At 36.1% G+C, this 22,331-nt stretch overlaps 2 protein-coding genes across 3 annotated transcripts; both read left to right on the top strand.

Annotated features, from left to right (window-relative positions):
- Positions 1-785: 785 nt before the first annotated feature.
- Positions 786-3,745, top strand: LOC122142540. Of its 2 annotated transcripts, none has more exons than XR_006158663.1 (5): positions 786-933; positions 1,133-1,193; positions 2,942-2,980; positions 3,169-3,247; positions 3,342-3,745. XR_006158663.1 is itself a non-coding variant. In XM_042753761.1 (5 exons), the coding sequence occupies exons 2-5, from the start codon at positions 1,135-1,137 to the stop codon at positions 3,443-3,445; spliced, it is 291 nt and encodes a 96-aa protein (XP_042609695.1). In that variant the 5' UTR covers positions 792-933; positions 1,133-1,134; the 3' UTR covers positions 3,446-3,745. The 2 variants fall into 2 exon arrangements, 1 of the variants encoding a protein (XP_042609695.1); XM_042753761.1 differs by having other exon boundaries at positions 792-933; positions 3,332-3,745.
- A 1,961-nt stretch (positions 3,746-5,706) lies between these two features.
- LOC109074835 (gastrula zinc finger protein XlCGF57.1-like) lies at positions 5,707-21,934 on the top strand. Its single transcript, XM_042753760.1, has 3 exons — positions 5,707-5,790; positions 6,322-6,465; positions 20,154-21,934. Exons 2-3 carry the CDS (start codon positions 6,378-6,380, stop codon positions 21,653-21,655), a joined length of 1,590 nt encoding a protein of 529 aa, XP_042609694.1. The 5' UTR covers positions 5,707-5,790; positions 6,322-6,377; the 3' UTR covers positions 21,656-21,934.
- Positions 21,935-22,331: the final 397 nt, after the last annotated feature.

The following is a 22,331-nucleotide window of genomic DNA, read 5'->3' as shown; positions in this document are numbered from 1 at the left end:
CTTAAGTATACGTACGCCCGAATCTCGCGAGAAATAGTGCTCCATCCAGGTAAATCTTGCCTACTCTTTTGTGGATATTGAGATTTCATGCATACTTTTCCTTCACCTACTGCTTTTTGCCTACTAAATAGTATGAAGTATGCGGTTTATTTTGATTTTTATACCAGATTCCTTCAGGAACAGGATATTTGTTTTGTCTGATACTCTTAACCAGATAACACTGCAATCTGTCTGATAAACAAAATTAATCATCAATTAACTTTTCTATCAGCCAAAAGGTACAAAGAGACTAGGAAAAATGGAAAGCATAAGACAAAAAAATAGCAAAGTTAATAAATGATATTAATATTAAGTTTTTCTAATTTTTTCAGCTTCTTCTGACCAGCAAAAATTCAAGAAGTGTTATACGATAATGGAATATTATTGCTTTATAACACTGTCCTGTGAGGTTAAAAACCTTGATATGGAGAACACACACACAAAGCTTGTGAAGACAACATAGTACACAATGAAACCATAACTATAGCAAGAGCATAAGCAAAAATGAAGAACTATGAAAGAATATGCACAAGAAATACATTTCAACATCCAGAACATAAAATAAACTGTGCTGCTTGGTACAAATAGAGTTTTGATTTGCTTTCTTTTTCAGAATGTTTCATTAGTGGAAAAGAAATATATATATAATTTTTTATTATATTTTTTTACTGAAGTGGTTGTATAACAGCAATATCACAGCTGCTTTTGTTCTGAATATCAGCTCTCCTGATATACGTATATAGGTCAACGGCATGATAGTGAGTAATATTGCTTAACTGTTGTAAACTATTAACCAACAACAGCAGCTTATGAAACTATTTAGCACCTGCCTTGCCCTCTCCCTTTTCATAATCATATGAACTGGAAGACAAGGTGGATACGCTTAAATGTAAGGTAAGCCAGTTCTTTTCTGTTTGAAAAAAAAAAAACACATTATTTAAGATAAGTGGCTATGCATGCATTATTTTCAGGCTTTGAGTTTTTTTGATCTGAACCTAGTAAATACTACTAAGAGCAATAATCATGCTGCTGTTTCATGGATGAGTTCATTTTTACTTTGATCAGAGACTTAGAAATACATCTTGTCTGTCAGTGATGGACCACTTCAAATCGGTGTTTAAGACTCGTGGGAATCAACTAGAGACAACTAAAAAGTAAGCATTTCTTGCTCTAACTTGCCTTTATAAATTTTATATTATGTAATTTATGTTTGCATTATGGCATATATAATTGTTAAAAATGTAGTCACAGAGTGTACTTTGCCACAACATGTTCTCTCTATGTGTTATGGATCAAGTGGGGACATGTGCATAAATGTATATAACTGGCTTTCCAGCAGATTCACTGTATGTGATATTCCACAAAGCATAAAAAAGCAGACTCCCAACAAACTGCTCATGCTTAAAGCGTTTGAAATACTCTGATAGTCCACTAACAACTGCATCTGATAAATTTGTCACCACTTGGGAATCCCGGTCAAATTAATTGCATGTAAGAGCATGTCACCAGCTGATTGATCCCCAGTTGATCCACTACACTGCAATCTATAAAATGCACAAAACAAGATTAAAATACTTTCTAATATTCCAGGAAACGTCACATTTTGGATGTCTTGAAAACAGAGATAAACACACTAAACTTAGATTTTGACAGAAAGCATCGCACACTCACTGGTCAAGTAAAGAAACTCAGTATCATTACCGATGAACTGGAATCCACACACAAGAACACTACAGTGGGCAGTTTGACAGGAGCAGCAATAGGAGCAGCTGGAGGAATCGCATCCATAGTGGGCCTGGCTTTGGCCCCGGTCACACTGGGGGTTTCTTTAGCTCTTACTGCTGTTGGTGGTGTTGTTGGAGTAGTTGGAGGAGCAACAGGTACAATATGCAACATCATTAACGACACCCAGCAGAAACACCTACGTGAGACTCTTGAGAAGATCACCAGTGATTTCCAGAACACCATCAATGCAATGTTTGAGAATGTGAGTACAATTATTCATAGCACAGAGGACATTCAACAGCTGGTACAGCAGGAGGATGATTACTATTTACCAGCAAGGATGATCCAGGCAGGTGGGGATAAAATGAGAGGCTTTTCAGCCATTTTAGGACTCCCTAAAGCTGAAATGCCCCCAAAGAGTCAAGGGGCTAAGCAGTTTGACAAAGCTGTTTGTTGGACTAAAGGTGGTATCAAAGGCTTCCAGTTATGTTCTGGTGCTGTCAAAAAAATTAATTCGTCTTCAGAGGCTGTCAAAACTTTTCATTTGGCTTCAGAGGCTGCCAAAACCACTCGTTTGTCTTCAGAGGCCACCAAAACTGCTCGCTTGTCTTCAGAAGTTGCCAAAACCACTCGTTTGTCTTCAGAAGCCACCAAAACCACTCGCTTGTCTTCAGAAGTTGCCAAAACCACTCGTTTGTCTTCAGGGGCCACCAAAACTGCTCGCTTGTCTTCAGAAGTTGCCAAAACCACTCGCTTGTCTTCAGGGGCTGTTAAAACGGTCCGTGTGTCTGCACAGACTGCAAAAGCTGCCCGTTCAGCAGCGGCGGTCAGTGGTGTAATCTCAGCTCTGTTCGTTGTTCTTGATGTTGTTTGTATTGTTCAAAATTCAATTGAGCTCTCTGAAATGAATCAATCAGCAGACAAAAGAAATGGCAAAAATATCAGATCAAACATTTTGAAATTCCTTCATCAGATGAGACAAACAGCTGCTCATTTTCAGAAGACTCTAGATGAAATTAAAGAGGCTAGAGACAATGCTATCGAAGAGTTTAATAAAGAGTTGAAAAACGGCACTTCTTTCCTGATTAGGCAAAAGCGCAGAGAGAGACGTAATAGGCTTATTTCAGTGAGCATTATTTTGATCAGCATTTTCTTTTTTTTCTTTTTTATTCTATAGTTCTTTGGAGTTCTTCACAAATAAACTGCTTGATCTGAGGTTTGGATTTTGTTGCTGTTTTTTGTTATATGTTACCATCTGTAATGTAATGCACCAATCTGCACTATAATGATAATTTTTCTTCATTTACAGTGAAAAAAATATTTTGTTACAAAAAAAAAAAACAAAAAAAAAAATGAGTTTACCAAATTACAAAACTGAACCTAACATGTACAAATTGTGTTCAGAGGGTGCGGTGTGCTGACAGAGTCCAAGACGATAAAGAGCCGTGAATTGGACTTGGCCCTGTTTACACTTGCTATTACAGTAAGATGCATTCAAACCATAAGTAGACAGCACTAAATACAGGTGTAAACGGGGCCTCAAATGTTTTGATCTTTCCACTTTCAACTTCTTCCAGAGGTAGCTGAAAACACATTTGACCAGACTGCTGTCATGGTGTGGACACTCATGTGGTCAAATGCATTCAAGCAGCTGCTAAAGATGCCTACTGACCTAAAGTGATGTAACGATTGGACAGAGCAGACACACAATTATTTGTTACATTTCACAAATAATCTTTAAAACCAACAAGCCAGCTATGTGTTGGAGTTCTGGGGACGACCCCCGAAAGCAACTAACACCCCAGAAGGCTCAGTTGCCAGGGCTACCATCTGACAAACACACTGGTTTTATTGCTCAAAGGAATGCAGGCAGAGCAACACTCACTTCATTCACTCATAGGAAAGACACACAATGCCATAGAAATGGACTCTTCCCTATTCATTCACAGACAAACCTTTCTATGAACACACATATCCTTCAGCTCATTGTGTATATTTTTACTGTTCTTGTACAGTATATTGTCTTATATATATATATATATATATATATATATATATATATATATATATATATATATATATATATATATATAAAAAAATAAAAAAAAAAAAAAAAAAAAAAAAAAACAAAAATAAAAATGCATGTTCTTCTAAATATATATTTAGAATATTCTATATTCTCATATTAAATTAATGTCAATTAGTGCTGTTTGTGTGGAGTTAAGGGTAGGCATAATAAGCTTTAGCTTCAGCCTACACCTTTTTGGTCAATAAGAGTATAAATATCTTTTTTTTTGTTGTTGTTGTTGTTGTTTTTTTTATTTTGTAATTATTTTATTTTGTATGGTTATGCATGTGTACATGCATATGTAAAGTTGTATGTATGTACCTGTAAGTTTCATGCTGTCCTGTGCAAAATGATGCAAATGGAATTTTGCTTGTTGACCAAAAGAAAGAAACAAATAAAAAAATAAAATAAAAATAAAAAATATTGTATACTATTTTATGCATGCTTATGATAGAACCACTCGTTCATGTAACCTTACCTTTAGTCAAGTCATCTTTATTTATATAGCGCTTTTAACAATACAGGTTGTGTCAAAGCAACTGTACAGCATTAATTAGGAAAATAGTGTGTCAAATAATGCAAAATAACAATAGTGAACACTCATTTTCTAGTTATAGGCACACTGTAAAACCCGACAAGATCTGATTAAACAACCCCACAAACAGCATCACCAGCTCCACTTATTAATAACCAGACTGACTTTATTTCTGTCAGAAGTCAAGGGTCAAGAGCCCAACTAAAGCAAACACTGATCTCTAATATGGTTACTTCAAATGAAACAATAAATCAACATCTAAACCTTAGTTAATTCTCAATCAGATCTTCTGTAGACGTCTGACAGAAATAAAGTCAGTCTGGTTATTAATAAGTGGAGCTGGTGATGCTGTTTGTGGGGTTGTTTAATCAGATCTTGAGAGATTTAATGTATTTTATTTCAGTTTATTTTATCTAAGGCTGTGTCTGAAGTCAGTTGTAGTTCTTGTGTTTCTCTTTTCTTCAGTGATTCTGTTTGTTAACAGCAGCTGTTCATCACTAATTCACAATTATCACTCAATCACTTAATTACTTAATTGCAAAGTTTTAAAACTTACTTGGTTTAAATCAAGGATATCTGTTTACGGTTTGAGTTGTTACTTGTCGGGTTTTACAGTGTATGAAGGAATCTGGCAGCAGCATTTTGAACCAGTTGAAGGCGATTGATTGATGACTTAGAACTACCACAGTATAGTGAATTACAGTAGGCTAAGACACTTATTAAAAAGAGATACCAAACCCACTCAGGCATGATTGAAACAACGTAGAAAAGCAATATGGGTCATTTTAGACATTGTACCTAAAATTTCTTTCTTTTTTCTTTTTTTCTTTTTTTTTTTTTTATTAAAAACACACCTAATATAAAGTGGGACCTTGTTTTGTAATATAGTACTGAAACTACTGTATAAGACACATCACATTTGAAGTGTAATGCAAAATATAAAAATATATGATGTTTGAGAGAAACTTATCAGAGTTTCATCACTTAAACATAAGTGTTTTTATGGCTATGGCTATGGCTTATATCATTCATTGATCAGTTTATGACTTTAAACTTTAAAGTGACCCAAATAATGTCAATAATTCTTGAAAGTATTGAAAATACTATATAATATAAATATAATGAAAATAAATCTCATCAATCGTAATTTTTTAGACATTTTATACATGTTTTCAGGTATTATAGGTACTAACTTAATATGTCCACAATTTTAAAATGAGAAGAATTATTATTATTATTATTATTATTATTATTATTATTTTGCATTTCACTATTGACACAAGAATGTACTATGTACATGTTCTATGTACATTTCTATGCATTAGACACCAGCGTGTGAGCAGGACTTTTAATTTGGCGTGGTGATGTGACGTCATGAGGATGCGCGGCGCTCCTGCATCTAATGTGATTCGACTCAAAAAAGGTTTGTGTTTAAAGCATTTCACGTGTAGAAACTGTTCAACTTTAAAGTTTTACGAACAGTACAGAATTAATTGTGTAATATTTACTGTAACATATTAATGTGTTATTTAAAAGTTATTAACGATATGTGTGTGTGTGTGTGTGTGTGAGTAAAGCGCATCCACACTCGAGTAACATAAACACAAAAGGTGAGTCTCATCTCACTCCGACTATCAGTCAGTTTATCATGTATTTATGGAGAAACTGAGCTTTTTAGACTCCGAGTCAATTGAATCAAATGATTCACATAATGAGTCGCTGACGTCACGTGCTGGTCAGAACCGTTTAATTCGACACAAACGCGTTTAATGAAAACTTAAACCAAGAGAAAATATTTTCATTTAGTGCAGTCTATTAAATGTGATCAGCAAATCATTAGATAACTAATATACATCATAACTACCTAAATGTGAACTTTCATTATAAGGTGTGTTATTTTATGAATGATTTGAGTGTGTAATCAGGTGATTTAAGTCTGTGAGCTCTCCCTCAGCAGTGCACTGAACACTGAACTGGAGCTGAAGAGACTGAGATCCACGTGACACACTGATGAAGATGATGTTTGTTAAAGAGGAGAGTGAAGACATCAGGATTGAAGAAGTGTTCAGTCTGAAACAAGATCCTGAGGAACAAACAGGTCAGTTTTTATTCTCTAAACTAAACTCAGTTATTTAATCTGTATTCAGATGTCCAGCTCTACAGAAATGAAAGTTATTTTTGAAGAATGTCATATGAGCATCGTAATTAAAGTGGTTTTATTTGACATGGAGTGATGCATGTGGACAGACATGTTGAGATCACATGACCAGACAAATACTAACACTGGCTTCATGTGAACCTGTGAAGATCCTTCCGTCATGTTGTTCATTCGTTATTATGACGCATCACACATTAAATTAAAAAAAAGAAATAAATAATGCAGAAGTTGTCTAAAGAAATTTATGTGTATTTTATTTTTTTATTTTTTCAAAAAAAAAACTGACTTCAGCATCAATTTTTGTTTTACATTCAGGAGTAGAAACATGAATAAACATATTGAATATTTGATTACTACACGTGGGCGGGTATTAAACGCCTGATGAAGATCATACCATGCCATCATCATCAGTTCTTTCACAGTATCACGCTGCAGAATAATAGTCCTCCGCTGCTGCAGTTGTATTGATTGAACTACATTTCATCTTTTTTCATCAAACAAACAGATTAATGAATAGCTCGACACATGGGGCAGAGTCTAGACAGGGCTTTCTTCTGTGTAGACCAGCGCTTCTTAAAGTGAGAGGGGTCGGCAAAATTTCCAGACTCCAGAAGTCACTTTTTTATCATGATATTTAGGACTATTGTGATTTATTCCAAAGTGACTTATATTATGCATTTAACATTAAATAATCTAAATGAAGCCTTTTAAAACACCAGTATTCGCTGTGGTTCATGTTTGTGGCATGTGCCAGAAAGATGCTCAAGGAGACCGAGATGCGCTAAAGCAGCTCATTCTGTTGTTCTCTTTATTTTTTAAAGGCATGACATTTTGTAGTTATTTTGAATCTAACGTTACACAAATAAAAATATACACTTTACCATGTGACTATAAATGACAGATTATTAAGTTATTACCCCTCGATGGGGAAAAAATCCAAGTTAACATCAATCAGTAGCCTACTCAATATTAATTTAAACTGCTTTAAATATGACTGCTGCTTATTTCCTGTGCACTTCAGTACTGGTCTGCTGGAGTGACTACTCACTTTAATGTTGTTCTAGAGGCTTATTACTTAACACACACACACAAAAATGTCCTGCTTGTTTTGACAATTTAATGGCAGAGAATGGAGTTTATATTTTATTTTATTATTTTTTGAAGCGGATGCATATCTGTCGTAAAATAATCCATGCATCTTGTGGCGAATAGGCCCTTCTGAAGGCGTACTGTGGGTTTGGTGAGAAACAAACTGAAATGGCAAGTTATTATATTTTATGAAAATCTTGTGTTGCAGTCCTGTGTGCGAGTGCACAGCAGCTCATGCCGCACACAAGTGCATATTCTTTTGCGATATCAATTATAATAAATTTTAATAAAACACAAGACTAGATTATGAGACTCTAAGAGAAGGCTATTTAATATCTGCTGTTCTCCGGTTGTCAGAATGACGGTTCTTGGTGAACCTTATAGGCCTATACTTTACTACCCAAGCCAATTTATTATTCTTTCCTTTTTGTCTTATTGTTTAAAATATTTATTTTGAAACTAATGAATTAATGAATTAATTAATTAAACAAACAGACTTGCTCCTTGAGCAGGTTAGGCTGTGACAGCCGTCATATCATACCACCCCGTCATGACCACCAGAAGAACAAATGACTACACCACCTCATCATCTTCTGACCAACAATCAGAAAAAAGCGTTTAATTCAATCCCATCCCATGTGTGGAAATTCAATATTCAAGCTGTTTATTAATTTTGGTACCCCTGAATGAAAAACAAAACAATTAAAGTACCCCTATTATGGGTAATGAAAGGTTCATATTTTGGTTTTGGGAGTCCCCAACAACAGATTGATATGCATGCAAGGTCAGAAAACACTTTCATTGTCTTAAAATATGCATTTATTTTTTCCTTTTTTGCTCAGTGACTCCCAAACGATTCTTTTAACGATTCATTTTTCCAAACTCCTCCTTTGCGTGACGCTAAACTGCGGTGATTGGTCTGATGTGTGCAGCACAGGTCAATAACAGAACGCCCATCACCATTACTAGCCCACGGCTCGCTGGTAAACACACAAACAGACATGTTATATGTGTTAGCCCAATGCAGAAACATACTGATAAAGCACTGCAGTTTGTACACTAACGTATTGCTCTATTCTTTATCAAAACTACAAGTAATAACAATGACAAACATTCACTAATCATCTAAACATTTCTAGACAGTTGCTAGTGAACAGATATTTCTGTTAGACAGAGACCTACAAGCTGAACTAAAACGTATTTTACATGCTACATTAGGCTTCAGAGTACATGACGGCAAGTTTTTAAAAGAATTACTCCACTTTCAGAATAAAAATATCATGATAATTTACTCACCCCCACGTCATCCAAGATGTTCATGTCTCCCTTTCTTCAGTCGCAAAGAATTTATCAGTTGCAACTTATATAATGAAACGATCGGTCATTTTCTTAAAAAAAAATAATAATAATTATACACCTTTTACTGGTCTTGAGTAGCTCTGCGATGCACATGCATACTCTGTGTACAATGGTTCAAGACAGGGTATGTCTTAAAACTCCCAACACTTTTCTCCTCCAACTTCAAAATCGTCCTACATCCTTGTTTACATTTATTTATTTAATTATTTTTTTTTTTGGAAAGAGTGTTGGACCATCCTTGCATGTTCACTTTGTAAACACTGGGTCGGTGCTTCAGCAGCGATTTTGGATGATTTTGGAGTTGGAGGAGAAAATAAATTGGGAGTTTTTCAACATACCCTAACTGTACCCTAACGGATTTCCCCTCACAGTAGAGACAGATTTTTCAGTCCTGCTCCGCAAGATTCTGTCCCGCGCGTGCCCGCCCACTCCCCCAGAAATATGTCTTATCTGGTCCCACTCCCGCCCGCAAAAGCCCGCATAAAAATGATCTATATAGATTTTTTTCCACACATTCAATGAAATTTACATTAGCTAAAAACATCCACAAAATCTCCTAAGCTCCACAGCATCTCAGCATAAACACTACTGATAAAATATTTGTTATTTAGGCTAAGCATCAACATTCACAAACCACTGTTATTTTAACAGAAAAGCAAGCATGGGCTGCTGCGTGCATGATTTGGCATGGCAGAATGTGAGTAGTGTATGGCAAGCCGTTTTGACTTTTTTTCATTCTCAGGATATGAATTCTTGATATCAACAATTCAATTTTCACTAGTTAAAATGTTAATTCTTGATATCAGGAATCAGATTTCTACTAGTAACAATTGCTATTTTTGATATCAGCAATTACATTTCCACTAGTAACAATGCTAATTCTTGATATTAACAATGGCATCATCACTAGCAGAAATTTATTTCTTAATATCAGGACTTAAATTTCTACTAGTAAAAAATATAATTCTTGATATCAATAATTTATATCCTGGGAATGGCAATAGGCAAGCCGTATTGACTTTTATTCATTCAAGGGATATGAATACCTGATATCAGCAATTCAATTTTCACTAGTTAAAATGTTAATTCTTGATATCAGGAATTGGATTTCTACTAGTAACAATTCAAATTTTTGATATCAGCAATTACATTTCCACTAGTAACAATGTTAATTCTTGATATTAACAATTCAGTTTTCACTAGTTAAAACTATCATTCTTGATATCTGTAATTGTATTTTCACTAGTTTAATGTCACCATAGGCTGTCATTCAAATTTAATTGTTGATATCAAGAATTACATTCTTACTAGAAATACAATTCTTACTAGTAAAAACCTTTATTTTTGATATCAGTAATCACACGGTTACTAGTACAGACGTCGATTCTTGATATCAACAATTCAGTTCTTGATATCAACAATTGAATTGCCACTAGTGACAATGTTCATTTGTGGTGATATGAATGTGATTGTTACTAGTAAGAAACTAATTTTAGATATCAGAAATTATATTGATATCAGAAAAGCATTTTCAGATATCAGAAATAACAAATGTAACATGTTGAAATACATTTACTGATATCAAGAATTCACATTTCAACTAGTAACAAAGTAATTATTGATATCAACAAAGGCAGTTGATATCTGAAACTGTCCTTGCAACTAGTGCAAATAGAATAACTGATTTCTTAAATAACATTTTACAGATATGTAGAAATGCCATTTTTTACAGGTAAGAATAGCTATGGTAATGAGATCATGAACATGAATGAGATCTGGTTTTCCCACAATCCTCGTTTTAGTGTCAGCATTGGCCAAAGATGACAGAAGAACATCCATGCGCAGAAACGGCTCCTCCTTTATGTATTTGTTTTGTCAGTGAAACTTGAAAATTATATTATGGCTGGATTAATTTTTTTACATTTTTTGTTAATTGTAAAAAAAAAAAAAAAAAAAAAAAAGTAATTTTATGCTGTTTCTTTTTTATCGGCCACCAAGTCCTTCGGATAAAGGAAAAATGAACAAGACATTAACTTAGTTGTAACATAAAAAATAACTTCATGTCGTTTTTTCATGTGTTTATTTTTGGTTTTATTACACTTTCTTCTAATACATCAAATAAAAAATACAACCAAAAGGAAAAATATAACAGATAATAATGCGTCATACAAACGTTTTACTGGACTTTTTATATATCATTGTATTTAGGCTACATGAATGAGTCGTGTCCTAATAGGCATTATTTTTATATAACATGTTGTCCAGTTCTTGAAGTATCGGTGGACAAGATGAATGATAAAGTCTACTGAACCTCTTTCTCATGTCTCAGCCATTTCAATGTTATATGGCAGTGCACTGATACACTCTTCTGAAAGTTAAGACATGAATAACAGTCTCTCAATTGTAGTTGGTCCGGAGAATGGACAACGATTTAATTAGAATTGTGTAATCTTGCCCATCTGGTTCATTGCTTATTGTTGTTATTATAATTATCATTAGGCTATTATAATAATTCTTATTATGCTATTTTATTAGGCTATATTGTTGTTGTTGTTGTTGTTTTAAGTTTGTAACTATAAATGTGTTTACTTAAGACCTAACAACAATTGTATCATTAAATAATTAATAAATATTTTTCTGTTTTGGAAATGTGCTTGTCTCTACTATCCCTTTCAACATTGAGTGTTGTTTTGGCAAAACAACACAAAATAAAACGGAATAGAGACTATATGTTATCTCAAAAGAGATAAATAAAATGGTGTCTTCATTTTAAATGTTGGGGCGGTTTTAGGGTTTCATCCTGAGGGGGGCTTAGCCCTCAGAGAGACCATTAGATACAAAGATACAAATTTCCTAAATAAACAGTATTTTACAGTGCTTATGAAAACTGTATTACGAAATAAACATACACAATTACCTATTAAAGTTACATAAGTTACTTAGGTAAGAGCAGTGAGTGCTTCTCTGCTTTTCCTTTGTTTTATTAACAATATTAGCATAATTAGCGTTATACTTTATCTTAACAGTTAAGATGTAACCAACTGTGTTTACTTGGATACTCGTCAAGACAGTTATTGTGACTTAATATTGTGTGTAGGCTATTTTAATAGTGTGTGTACACAGTAACGATATCACAACGCGTGAATACCACATTGAGACAAACTTTCATGAGGAAGCAGCACTGGTCTGATCATTCAGATAGCTGATTATAGTTTTAGGGGGCTGAGACAACAAATAGGGTAGCTGAAGCCCACCTAAAAGGGTCCTGAACCGTCCCTGCAGTACAGCACAATAAAGTATCTCACAGAAGTGAGTACACCCCTCACATTTTTGTAAATATTTTATTATATCTTTTCATGTGACAACACTTAAGAAATGACACTTTGCTACAATGTAAAGTAGTGAGTGTACAGCTTGTATAACAGTGTAAATTTGCTGTCCCCTCAAAATAATTTTAATGTCTAAACCACTGGCCACAAAAGTGAGTAAACCCCTAAGTGTAAATGTGAGGGGTGTACTCACTTCTGTGAGATACTGTATATTTAATCAAGTGTGTTTTATTGGGGTAAATGATCTACAAGCATTTCACATATTTCTATGTCTAGTGTAAACTACTGTCGCTACACTACAGTTATACACATTTATTGCATTTTTTTTCAATAAATCTGAAAAAGGCTTAGAAGAATCCTTATCATGTGGCCCCCTCTGGTGGATAAAAATAATCACAGCCTTCATCTTCCAGTTGAAATGGCTGATAGTTTAGAATTTGGCAGGGGCTATTTGAATACAATGAATTTTATTTACACTAAGTGAAAATAGCATATTTTATTAACAATAGATTCTATTTACACTATTTAATAATAGGAGTATTTTCTTACAGTAATAGTAGTTTGATACTGTTCGTACTACTTAGTGCAAACAGTGGCCAATATCTGCACCTCATTACTGTAGTAGGCTACATTATAAAACAGTACAGGCTACAATAATAACATATTGAGTGTAAATTATAATTTTTATTTAAAAATTATTAAATGGATGCCGCCCCTAACTAGCCCTAACCTTAGCCAATATCCATGTTATTTTCCACTTTTCGATAATTTCATTAATTTTTATTGAAAATATATGCCTTTCCGATGTTATACGGGATGTGAAAAGGGAGAAGAACGAGTTCGGCAGAAGGCGGAATCGTACCCGGGTCCGTCGTGTTTAAAAATAACTGCTTTGTGCTCTACCATCTGCACCACTGAAGCTGCTAGTTTGTTAAAGTCTTTTTGTAGTGTTGAGTAACACTACCACACGTTGGTAGGCGGAGTTAGTGTTAGTAGCCTCTGCCAAAATAAAAATAAAATAATGATTAAAAATAACCTACAGGAGTGTTTTATTTTCATGAGAGGGCAATCGAATGTTCCCATTCTCTTTTGGGCTCTGTACCTTGTCATCTATCTGCCATAAACATTCATAAAGGGTTGCACTCGTCATTAAATTATGCACATATCTGAAAAGGAATTCATTACTATGCACATATCTAAAAAGGAATTCATGATATCTTAAATAACAATTTTACTAGTGAAAATGTAATTTTAACATGTAAGAATTAAGTTACAGATATCAAGAAGTATGTGTATTACTAGTTGTAATTTAATTTTTGATATGATAAACGTATTTCTGCGAGTGATGAAGTCATTTTTGATATCAAGAATTCGTGTTGGTACTAGTGGAAATGTAATTCCTGAAAGTGAAAAGTGAAAGTCGTGACATTTGTCAAGTATGGTAACCCATACTCGAAATTGGTGCTCTGCATTTAACCCATCCAAGTGCACACACACAGCAGTGAGAAGTGAACACACCGTGAACACACACCCGGAGCAGTGGGCAGCTATATCCAGCGCCCGGGGAGCAACTGGGGGTTCAGTGCCTTGCTCAAGGGCACTTCAGCCATGGATATTGAGGGTGGAAGAGAGCGCTGTTCACTCACTCCCTCCCACCTACAACTCCTGCCAGCACCGAGTTTCGAACCTGCGACCTTCTGGTTGCAAGTCCAAATCTCTAACCATTAGGTCACAGCTGCCCCTAGATATCAAGAATTGTTGATATCAAGATTTAAATGGTTGATATCAACTATTTAATTCATGATATCAACAGTTAATATGTTTAAATGTTAAAAGGGCGCCAAAACTATTACAGATATCAAAATGCATTTCTTACTAGTTACAATTCTAAATGCACATATCAGCTTTGTATTTCTTACTAGTACAAATATAATTTTTGATATCAACAATGACATTTTTACTAGTACATTTATGCAGTGTTTGATGGAGGAGAGGTTCAAGTTTTCCTGGGTCCAATGTTTCAGTTTGATGTCACCTTGAAACAGCTAAAGAGTCGTTTTAAAAACGACTCATTTTCATAACTCGGTGTCGACTCTTTCTTTTGAAAGACAATAACTTAATACACGGTGCACTTTTAGATTTAAAACTTTGCAGGATGTTTTCATTCACTTAGAGCTTTGTTACACACTGCATGAAAGGTAATTTTTAAAAATCCATAATATGGGCACCTTAAAGGGGTCATCGGATGCCCATTTTCCACAAGTTGATATGATTCTTTAGGGTCTTAATGAAAAGTCTATAAAATACTTTGGTTAAAATTTCTCAATGATAGTGTAAAAAAACACCTTTTTTACTCTGTCAAAAACAGCTGTTTTCAGTGAGCCATTCTAGTCCATGTTGCTTTAAATGCTAATGAGCTCTGCTAACCCCGCCCCTCTTCTCCGTGGAGTGACGAGCAGACTGTGAACTTCAGCTGCAAAACTGGCTAACTAGCACATTATTAGGAAAGGCAATTTGCAAAGATTCATAAAAAACCCTTATACTCACTTCTTCTGTAGATGGAGCTGGATCACAAATGATTTGCACAAACATAGATCAGGGATCGGCGGATTCCCTTAAAAACAAAATAAGGGCAGATCGGGGATCGGCGCATTCCTTTCAAAAAACAACATAACATTAATCTTCTGCATCTTCAGCAGCTCAGATGTCTTCAGTTTAATCAGGTTTATAAAAAAAAGATACAGCTTTATGATTCTCTCTGAAAATAGCCGAGCTCCTGGAGGCGAGCCATGGGTGAAGCTGAAGAGTCATGAGCACTTTCAGGCCAATTGGCAAAAAAAAAACACAGATATTTAAAGGTGGGGTAAGCGATTTCTGGTAGCCAATGTAGCCATTTGAAATTACCAAAACAAACACGCCCCTGCCCCAAAAGGGTCTCACCCCTATTTTGATAGCTCCACCCCACACATCCGTACACAATCCAGGCAATGATTAGTTCTGTGAAAGAAAGCAAAACTAAGTACTATGGAACTCATTATAATCCATAGTACTTGTGACCATAATACTGAGCTTCAGAGCTTGTGAAACTGATGCTGTCTACACCAAATAAATAAATAAATAAATATACCAGTGTTTTCCACAGCCTTACACTCTTTGTTGTGGCTCTCCCCTGCCCCCATATACAGTATATGTATAGGCAAATTAATTTTTTTCCAGCAGGAGGCGCTTTAAGTCAAGTCAAGTCACCTTTATTTATATAGCGCTTTAAACAAAAAAGATTGCGTCAAAGCAACTGGACAGCATTAATTAGGAAAACAGTGTGTCAATAATGCAAAATGACAGTTAAAGTCAGTTTATCATTGAATTCAGTGATGTCATCATGCAGCTCAGTTCAGTTTAAATCGTATCTGTGCAATAATTTGCAATCAAGTCAACGATATCGCTGTAAATGAAGTGTCCCCAACTAAGCAAGCCAGAGGCGACAGCGGCAAGGAACCAAAACTCCATCGGTGACAGAATGGAGAAAAAACCTTGGGAGAAACCAGGCTCAGTCGGGGGGCCAGTTCTCCTCTGACCCGAAGAAACCAGCAGTTCAATTCCAGGCTGCAGCAAAGTCAGATTCTGCAGAAGAATCATCTGTTTCCTGTGGTCTTGTCCCAGTGGTCATCTGAGACAAGGTCTTTACAGGGGATCGGTCTCTGGGGCTCTAGGTGTCCTGGTCTCCGCTGTCTTTCAGGGCTGTAGAGGTCCTTTCTAGGCGCTGATCCACCATCTGGGCTGGATACGCACTGGATCCGCGTGATTGCATTGACCCTCTGACTTGGATACAGACTGGATCTGGTGGCTATGGTGACCTCGGAATAAGAGAGAAACAGACTAATATTAGCGTAGATGCCATTCTTCTAACGATGTAACAAGTACATCGGGTGTTATGGAAAGTGTTCCCGTTTCCGGTTTACCTAATTAATGCAGCCTAAAAATCCTTTAACGGATTTGGATATTAGAAGTATATTAGTGTGCTATGTGTAAGCCAGGTTAAAGAGATGGGTCTTTAATCTAGATTTAAACTGCAAGAGTGTGTCTGCCTCCCGAACAATGTTAGGTAGGTTATTCCAGAGTTTGGGCACTAAATAGGAAAAGGTTCTGCCGCCCGCAGTTGATTTTGATATTCTAGGTATTATCAAATTGCCAGAGATTTGAGAACGGAGCGGACGTGGAGGACTATAATGTAACAAGAGCTCGTTCAAATACTGAGGTGCTAAACCATTCAGGGCTTTATAAGTAATAAGCAAGGTTTTAAAATCTATATGATGTTTGATACAGAACCGGGCTAATATGATCATACTTCCTGGTTCTAGTAAGAACTCTAGCTGCTGCATTTTGGACTTACTGGAGTTTGTTTACTAAGCGTTCAGAACAACCACTCAATAAAGCATTACAATAATCTAACCTTGAGGTCATAAATGCATGGATTAACATTTCTGCATTTGACATTGAGAGCATAGGCCGTAATTTAGATATATTTTTGAGATGGAAAAATGCAGTTTTACAAATGCTAGAAACGTGGCTTTTTTAAGGAAAGATTGCTATCAAATAGCACGCCTGGGTTCCTAACTGATGAAGAAGAATTGACAAAGCAGCCATCAAGTCTTAGACAGCGTTCTAGGTTATTACATGCAGAGCTTTTAGGTCCTATAATTAACACCTCTGATTTTTCAGAATTTAGCAGTAAGAAATTACTCGTCGTCCAGTTTTTTATATCGACTATGCATTCCGTTAGTTTTTCAAATTGGTATGTTTCGCTGGGCCGCGAAGAACTATAGAGCTGAGTATCATCAGCATAACAGTGAAAGCTAACACCGTGTTTCCTGATGATATTTCCCAAGGGTAACATGTAAAGCGTGAAGAGTAACGGCCCTAGTACTGAGCCTTGAGGTACTCCATACTGCACTTGTGATCGATATGATACCTCTTCATTCACTGCTACGAATTGATGGCGGTCATATAAGTACAATTTAAACCATGCTAATGCACTTCCATTAATGCCAACAAAGTGTTCTAGTCTATGCAAAAGAATGGTGTGGTCAATAGTGTCGAACGCAGCACTAAGATCCAATAGCACTAATAGAGAGATACAACCACAATCAGATGATAAGAGCAGGTCATTTGTAACTCTAAGGAGAGCAGTCTCAGTACTATGATACCGTCTAAATCCTGACTGGAAATCCTCACAGATACCATTTTTCTCTAAGAAGGAATATAATTGTGAGGATACTACCTTTTCTAGTATCTTGGACAGAAAAGGGAGATTCGAGATCGGTCCATAATTAACTAGTTCTTTGGGGTCAAGTTGTGGTTTTTTGATGAGAGGCTTAATAACCGCCAGTTTGAAGGTTTTGGGGACATATCCTAATAACAATGAGGAATTAATAATAGTCAGAAGAGGATCTAAGACTTCTGGAAGCACCTCTTTTAGGAGCTTAGATGGAATAGGGTTTAACATACATGTTGTTGGTTTAGATGATTTAACAAGTTTATACAATTCTTCCTCTCCTATAGTAGAGAATGAGTGGAACTGTTCTTCAGGGGATCTATAGTGCACTGTCTGCATGTAATGACCTAGAACGCTGTCTAAGATTTGATGGCTGCTCTGTCAATTCTTCGTAATCAGTTAGGAACCTAGGTGTGCTATTTGATAGCAACCTTTCCTTAGAAAGCCACGTTTCTAGCATTTGTAAAACTGCATTTTTTTCAATTTATACACTTCATTTACAGTGATATCCTTGACTTGATTGCAAATTATTGAACAGATACTATTTAAACTGAACTGAGATGATGACATCACTGATTTCAATGATGAACTGCCTTTAACTGTCATTTTGCATTATTGACACACTGTTTTCCTAATTAATGTTGTTCAGTTGCTTTGATGCAATCTTTTTTGTTTAAAGCGCTATATACATAAAGGTGACTTGACTTGACTTGACTGTCTGATGTGATACTGTAGCTGACGGCTGCATGGTTACAATTTTATCTCTAATAGTATCAATTTTAGAAGTAAAGTAGTTCATAAAGTCATTACTGCTGTGATGTTGGGAAATGTCAACACTTGTTGATGCTTTATTTTTCATTAATTTTGCCACTGTATTGAATAAATACCTGGGGTTATGTTTGTTTTCTTCTAAAAGAGATGAAAAGTAATCAGATCTAGCAGTTTTTAATGCTTTTCTGTAGGATAGGTTACTTTCCCTCCAAGCAATACGAAATACTTCTAGTTTTGTTTTCCTCCAGCTGCGCTCCATTTTCCGGGCTGCTCTCTTCAGGGTGCGAGTGTGCTCATTATACCACAGTTTCAGACTTTTTTCCTTAACCTTCCTTAAGCGTAAAGGAGCAACTGTATTTAAAATGCTAGAAAAGAGAGAGTCCATAGTTTTTGTTACATCATCAAGTTGTTTTGAGGTTTTGGATATGCTAAGGAATTGGGATACATCAGGAAGATTACTTACAAAGCAGTCTTTTGTGGTAGAAGTGATGGTTCTACCATACTTGTAACAAGAAGTAGAATTTACAGTTTTAGCTATATGAAGTTTGCACAGAACTAAATAATGAACTGAGATATCATCGCTTGGCTGCATAATTTCAACACCATCAACATCAATTCCATGTGACAGTATTAAATCTAGAGTATGATTTCGACAATGAGTAGGTCCTGAGACGTGTTGTCTAACCCCAATAGAGTTCAGAATGTCTATAAATGCTGATCCCAATGCATCAATTTCATTATCAACATGGATATTAAAATCACCAACAATTAAAACTTTATCTGCAGCCAGCACTAACTCGGATGTAAAATCAGCAAACTCTTTAATAAATCTGTATGGTGCCCTGGTGGCCTGTATACAGTAGCCAGTACAAACATCACAGGGGATTTATCATTAACATTTGTTTCTCTGGATAATGTTATATGAAGCACTAATACTTCAAACGAGTTATACTTGAGCCTGCCCTCTGAGAAATCCTGAAAAAATTGTTATAAATTGAAGCAACACCTCCCCCTTTACCTTTTGGACATGGCTCATGTTTATAACAGTAATCTTGGGGTGTAGACTCATTTAAAATAATCATCAGGTTTAAGCCAGGTTTCTGTCAAACAGAGTGCATCTAGATTATGATCAGTGATCATATTATTTACAAAAAGTGCTTTCGTAGAAAGGGACCTGATATTCAATAAGCCAAGCTTTATCATTTGTTTATCCGTATAGCATCTGTTTTTTATTCGTTGAACCTCAATTAAATTGTTGCTCTTAAATTGGTTTGGACGTTTTTTGTATTTTCTAGCCCGGGGAACAGACACAGTCTTTATAGTGTGATATCTAGGTGAAAGAGTCTCTATGTGCTGAGAATTAACTGACTTCTTTGACGTGAGGCGTTCTTTTTTTAATAAAGGGTTTAACTGCCAGCTTAAAGGATCTTGGGACATGAACTAGAGAAAGTTAGCAATATTGTGAAGAGCAGTGCGTTTCAACTCTAGTCCTCAAGGTCCCCTTTTGAGATTTCAAAATAATACAGAAGACCCTGATTAGCATGTTCAGGTGTGTTTGATTAGGGTTGGAGCTAAACTCTGAAGGAAAGGGGGTTTCAAGGGCCTGAGTTCAGAAATTCCGGCAGGTGTATTGGGACAAGTAGGACAGTGTCCCTTCAGAGCAGGTTTGGACACCTCTGGTACAGGATCAAGCATATTGTCCATGTTCTTGATTTTGATGCATTACCTAAATGTTTTGATGTTTTTTTTTTGGATTGTGTCATTAAACTGGGGATAACTTTTTTTTTTTTTTTTTTTTTTTACCTTAGACATGGTGTTGAAAAAAGAGAAGGAAGTACTCAATGACATTGAAGAGCAAGATCAATATGAGAATCTGCATGATTTCACAGCTGGAAAAAAATATTTTAGGTGTTCACAGACTGAAAAGATTTCCACACGAAGAAAAGCTCAAAAGACTGGAAAAACTAAAAGTGATTTCACTGGCATTCGGTCTGGAAAGAGTTATAATCTAAAAGGAAACCTTAAAGTCCACAGTGGGGAGACCCCTTTCAGTTGCCAACACTGTGGAAAAAGTTTCACTTATAAAGGAAGTCTTGACAGGCATATAAAAAATCATACTGGAGAAAAGCCATTCACCTGCCAACACTGTGGAAAAAGTTTCGCTCACCATGCAAACCTTATAGTCCACATGAGAATACACACTGGAGAGAGTCCCTTCACCTGCCAACAATGTGGAAAAAGTTTCCGTCATCAAGGAAACCTTAGCCACCACATGAGAATTCACACTGGAGAAAAGCCTTACACCTGCAAACAGTGTGGAAAAAGTTTCAGTCAACAAGGAAGCCTTAGCCATCACATGAGAATTCACACTGGAGAAAAGCCTTACACCTGCCAACACTGTGGAAAAAGTTTTGCTCAACACTGGAACCTTGAAGACCACATGAGAGTACACACTGGAGAGAGTCCCTTCACTTGCCAACACTGTGGAAAAAGTTTCAGTCATCATGGAAGCCTTAGCCACCACATGAGAATTCACACTGGAGAAAAGCCTTACACCTGTCAACACTGTGGAAAAAGTTTTGTTCAACATGGAAACCTTAAAGTCCACATGAGAATTCACACTGGAGAGAGTCCCTACACTTGCCAACTGTGTGGAAAAAGTTTCAGTCAACAAGGAAGCCTTAGCCACCACATGAGAAATCACACTGGAGAGAAGCCTTACACCTGCAATCAGTGTGGAAAGAGTTACACTCATAAAGGAAGCTTTAACAGGCACATAAGAATTCACACTGGAGAGAATCCTTTCACCTGTCAACATTGTGGAAAACGTTTTGCTCAACATTGGAACCTTAAAGTCCACATGAGAATGCACAATGTAGAGAGTCCCTTCACTTGCCAACATTGTGAAAAAAGTTTCAGTCATCAAGGAAGCCTTAGCCACCATATGAGAATTCACACTGGAGAAAAGCCTTACACCTGCAAACAGTGTGGCCAAAGTTTCACTCATAAAGGAAGCCTTAACTGGCACATGACTGTTCACACTGGAGAGAAGCTTTACACATGCCCCCAGTGTGGAAAGACTTTCCATCAGCATGGAAACCTTAACACCCACATCAGAATTCACACTGGAGAGAAGCCTTTCACCTGTCAACAGTGTGGAAAAAGCTTCACTCATAAAGGAAGCCTTAACTGGCACATGAGAATTCACACTGAAGAAAAGCCTTGCACCTGCCAACATTGTGGAAAAAGTTTCACTTATAAAGTAAGTCTTGACAGGCATATAAAAATTCACAATGGAGAAAAGCCTTAGACCTGCCAGCAGTGTGGTGAAAGTTTTGCTCAATGTGTAAACCTTGATGTCCACATGAGAATACACAGTGGAGAGGGTCCCTTCACCTGCCAACACTGTGGAAAAAGTTTCAGTCATAAAGGAAGCCTTAACTTGCACATGAGAATTCGCACTGGAGAAAAGCCTTACACCTGCCAACACTGGAAAAAGTTTTACTCGACGTGGAAACCTTAAATTCCATATGATAATACACAACTGGAGAGAGTCCCTTCACTTGCCAACAGTGTGGAAAAAGTTTCAGTCGTCAAGTCAAGTCAAGTCTGCTTTATTGTCAATTCTTCCACATGTACAGTACATACATCGACAGAATTGAAATTGCGTTATTCTCAGACCCTTGATGCGTACAGATTACACTAACAGTAGAACATTAAACACAGATGATAAAATATAAAGTACAAATATACAAATAGGTCATGTAAATAGAAAGATAAGTAAAGCAGCACAAGGCACATGGCAGATAGAGTGCAAACCAGTGAAGTAAACAGTGCAGATATAATGATTGTAGTGCAAAAGACTTCATTTAGTCTGGTTAAAGTGTCAATGCTGAATGAGGTAGTGAGTAGAACATTGCTATACAAAGTGTCTGGTGCAGGTCCCGGTGTGTTTATGGGAGATGAGGGTGGGGTTTGACTGAGGT

This window comes from Cyprinus carpio, unplaced genomic scaffold (assembly GCF_018340385.1).
Source record: "Cyprinus carpio isolate SPL01 unplaced genomic scaffold, ASM1834038v1 S000000001, whole genome shotgun sequence".
Lineage (NCBI taxonomy): Eukaryota > Metazoa > Chordata > Actinopteri > Cypriniformes > Cyprinidae > Cyprinus > Cyprinus carpio.
This window is presented reverse-complemented; position numbering and strand designations above follow the sequence as displayed.

Excerpts from the sequence above, each read along its gene's own strand:
- LOC122142540 (XM_042753761.1), top strand. The coding sequence starts at position 1,135 with ATGGACCACTTCAAATCGGTGTTTAAGACTCGTGGGAATCAACTAGAG. Across the intron at positions 1,194-2,941 it reads CAACTAGAGACAACTAAAAA|TTCTTTGGAGTTCTTCACAA; the intron begins GTAAGCATTTCT and ends TTTATTCTATAG. Across the intron at positions 3,248-3,331 it reads TGTTTACACTTGCTATTACA|CTTCTTCCAGAGGTAGCTGA; the intron begins GTAAGATGCATT and ends TTCCACTTTCAA.
- LOC109074835 (XM_042753760.1), top strand. The coding sequence starts at position 6,378 with ATGAAGATGATGTTTGTTAAAGAGGAGAGTGAAGACATCAGGATTGAA. Across the intron at positions 6,466-20,153 it reads AGATCCTGAGGAACAAACAG|ACATGGTGTTGAAAAAAGAG; the intron begins GTCAGTTTTTAT and ends TTTTTACCTTAG.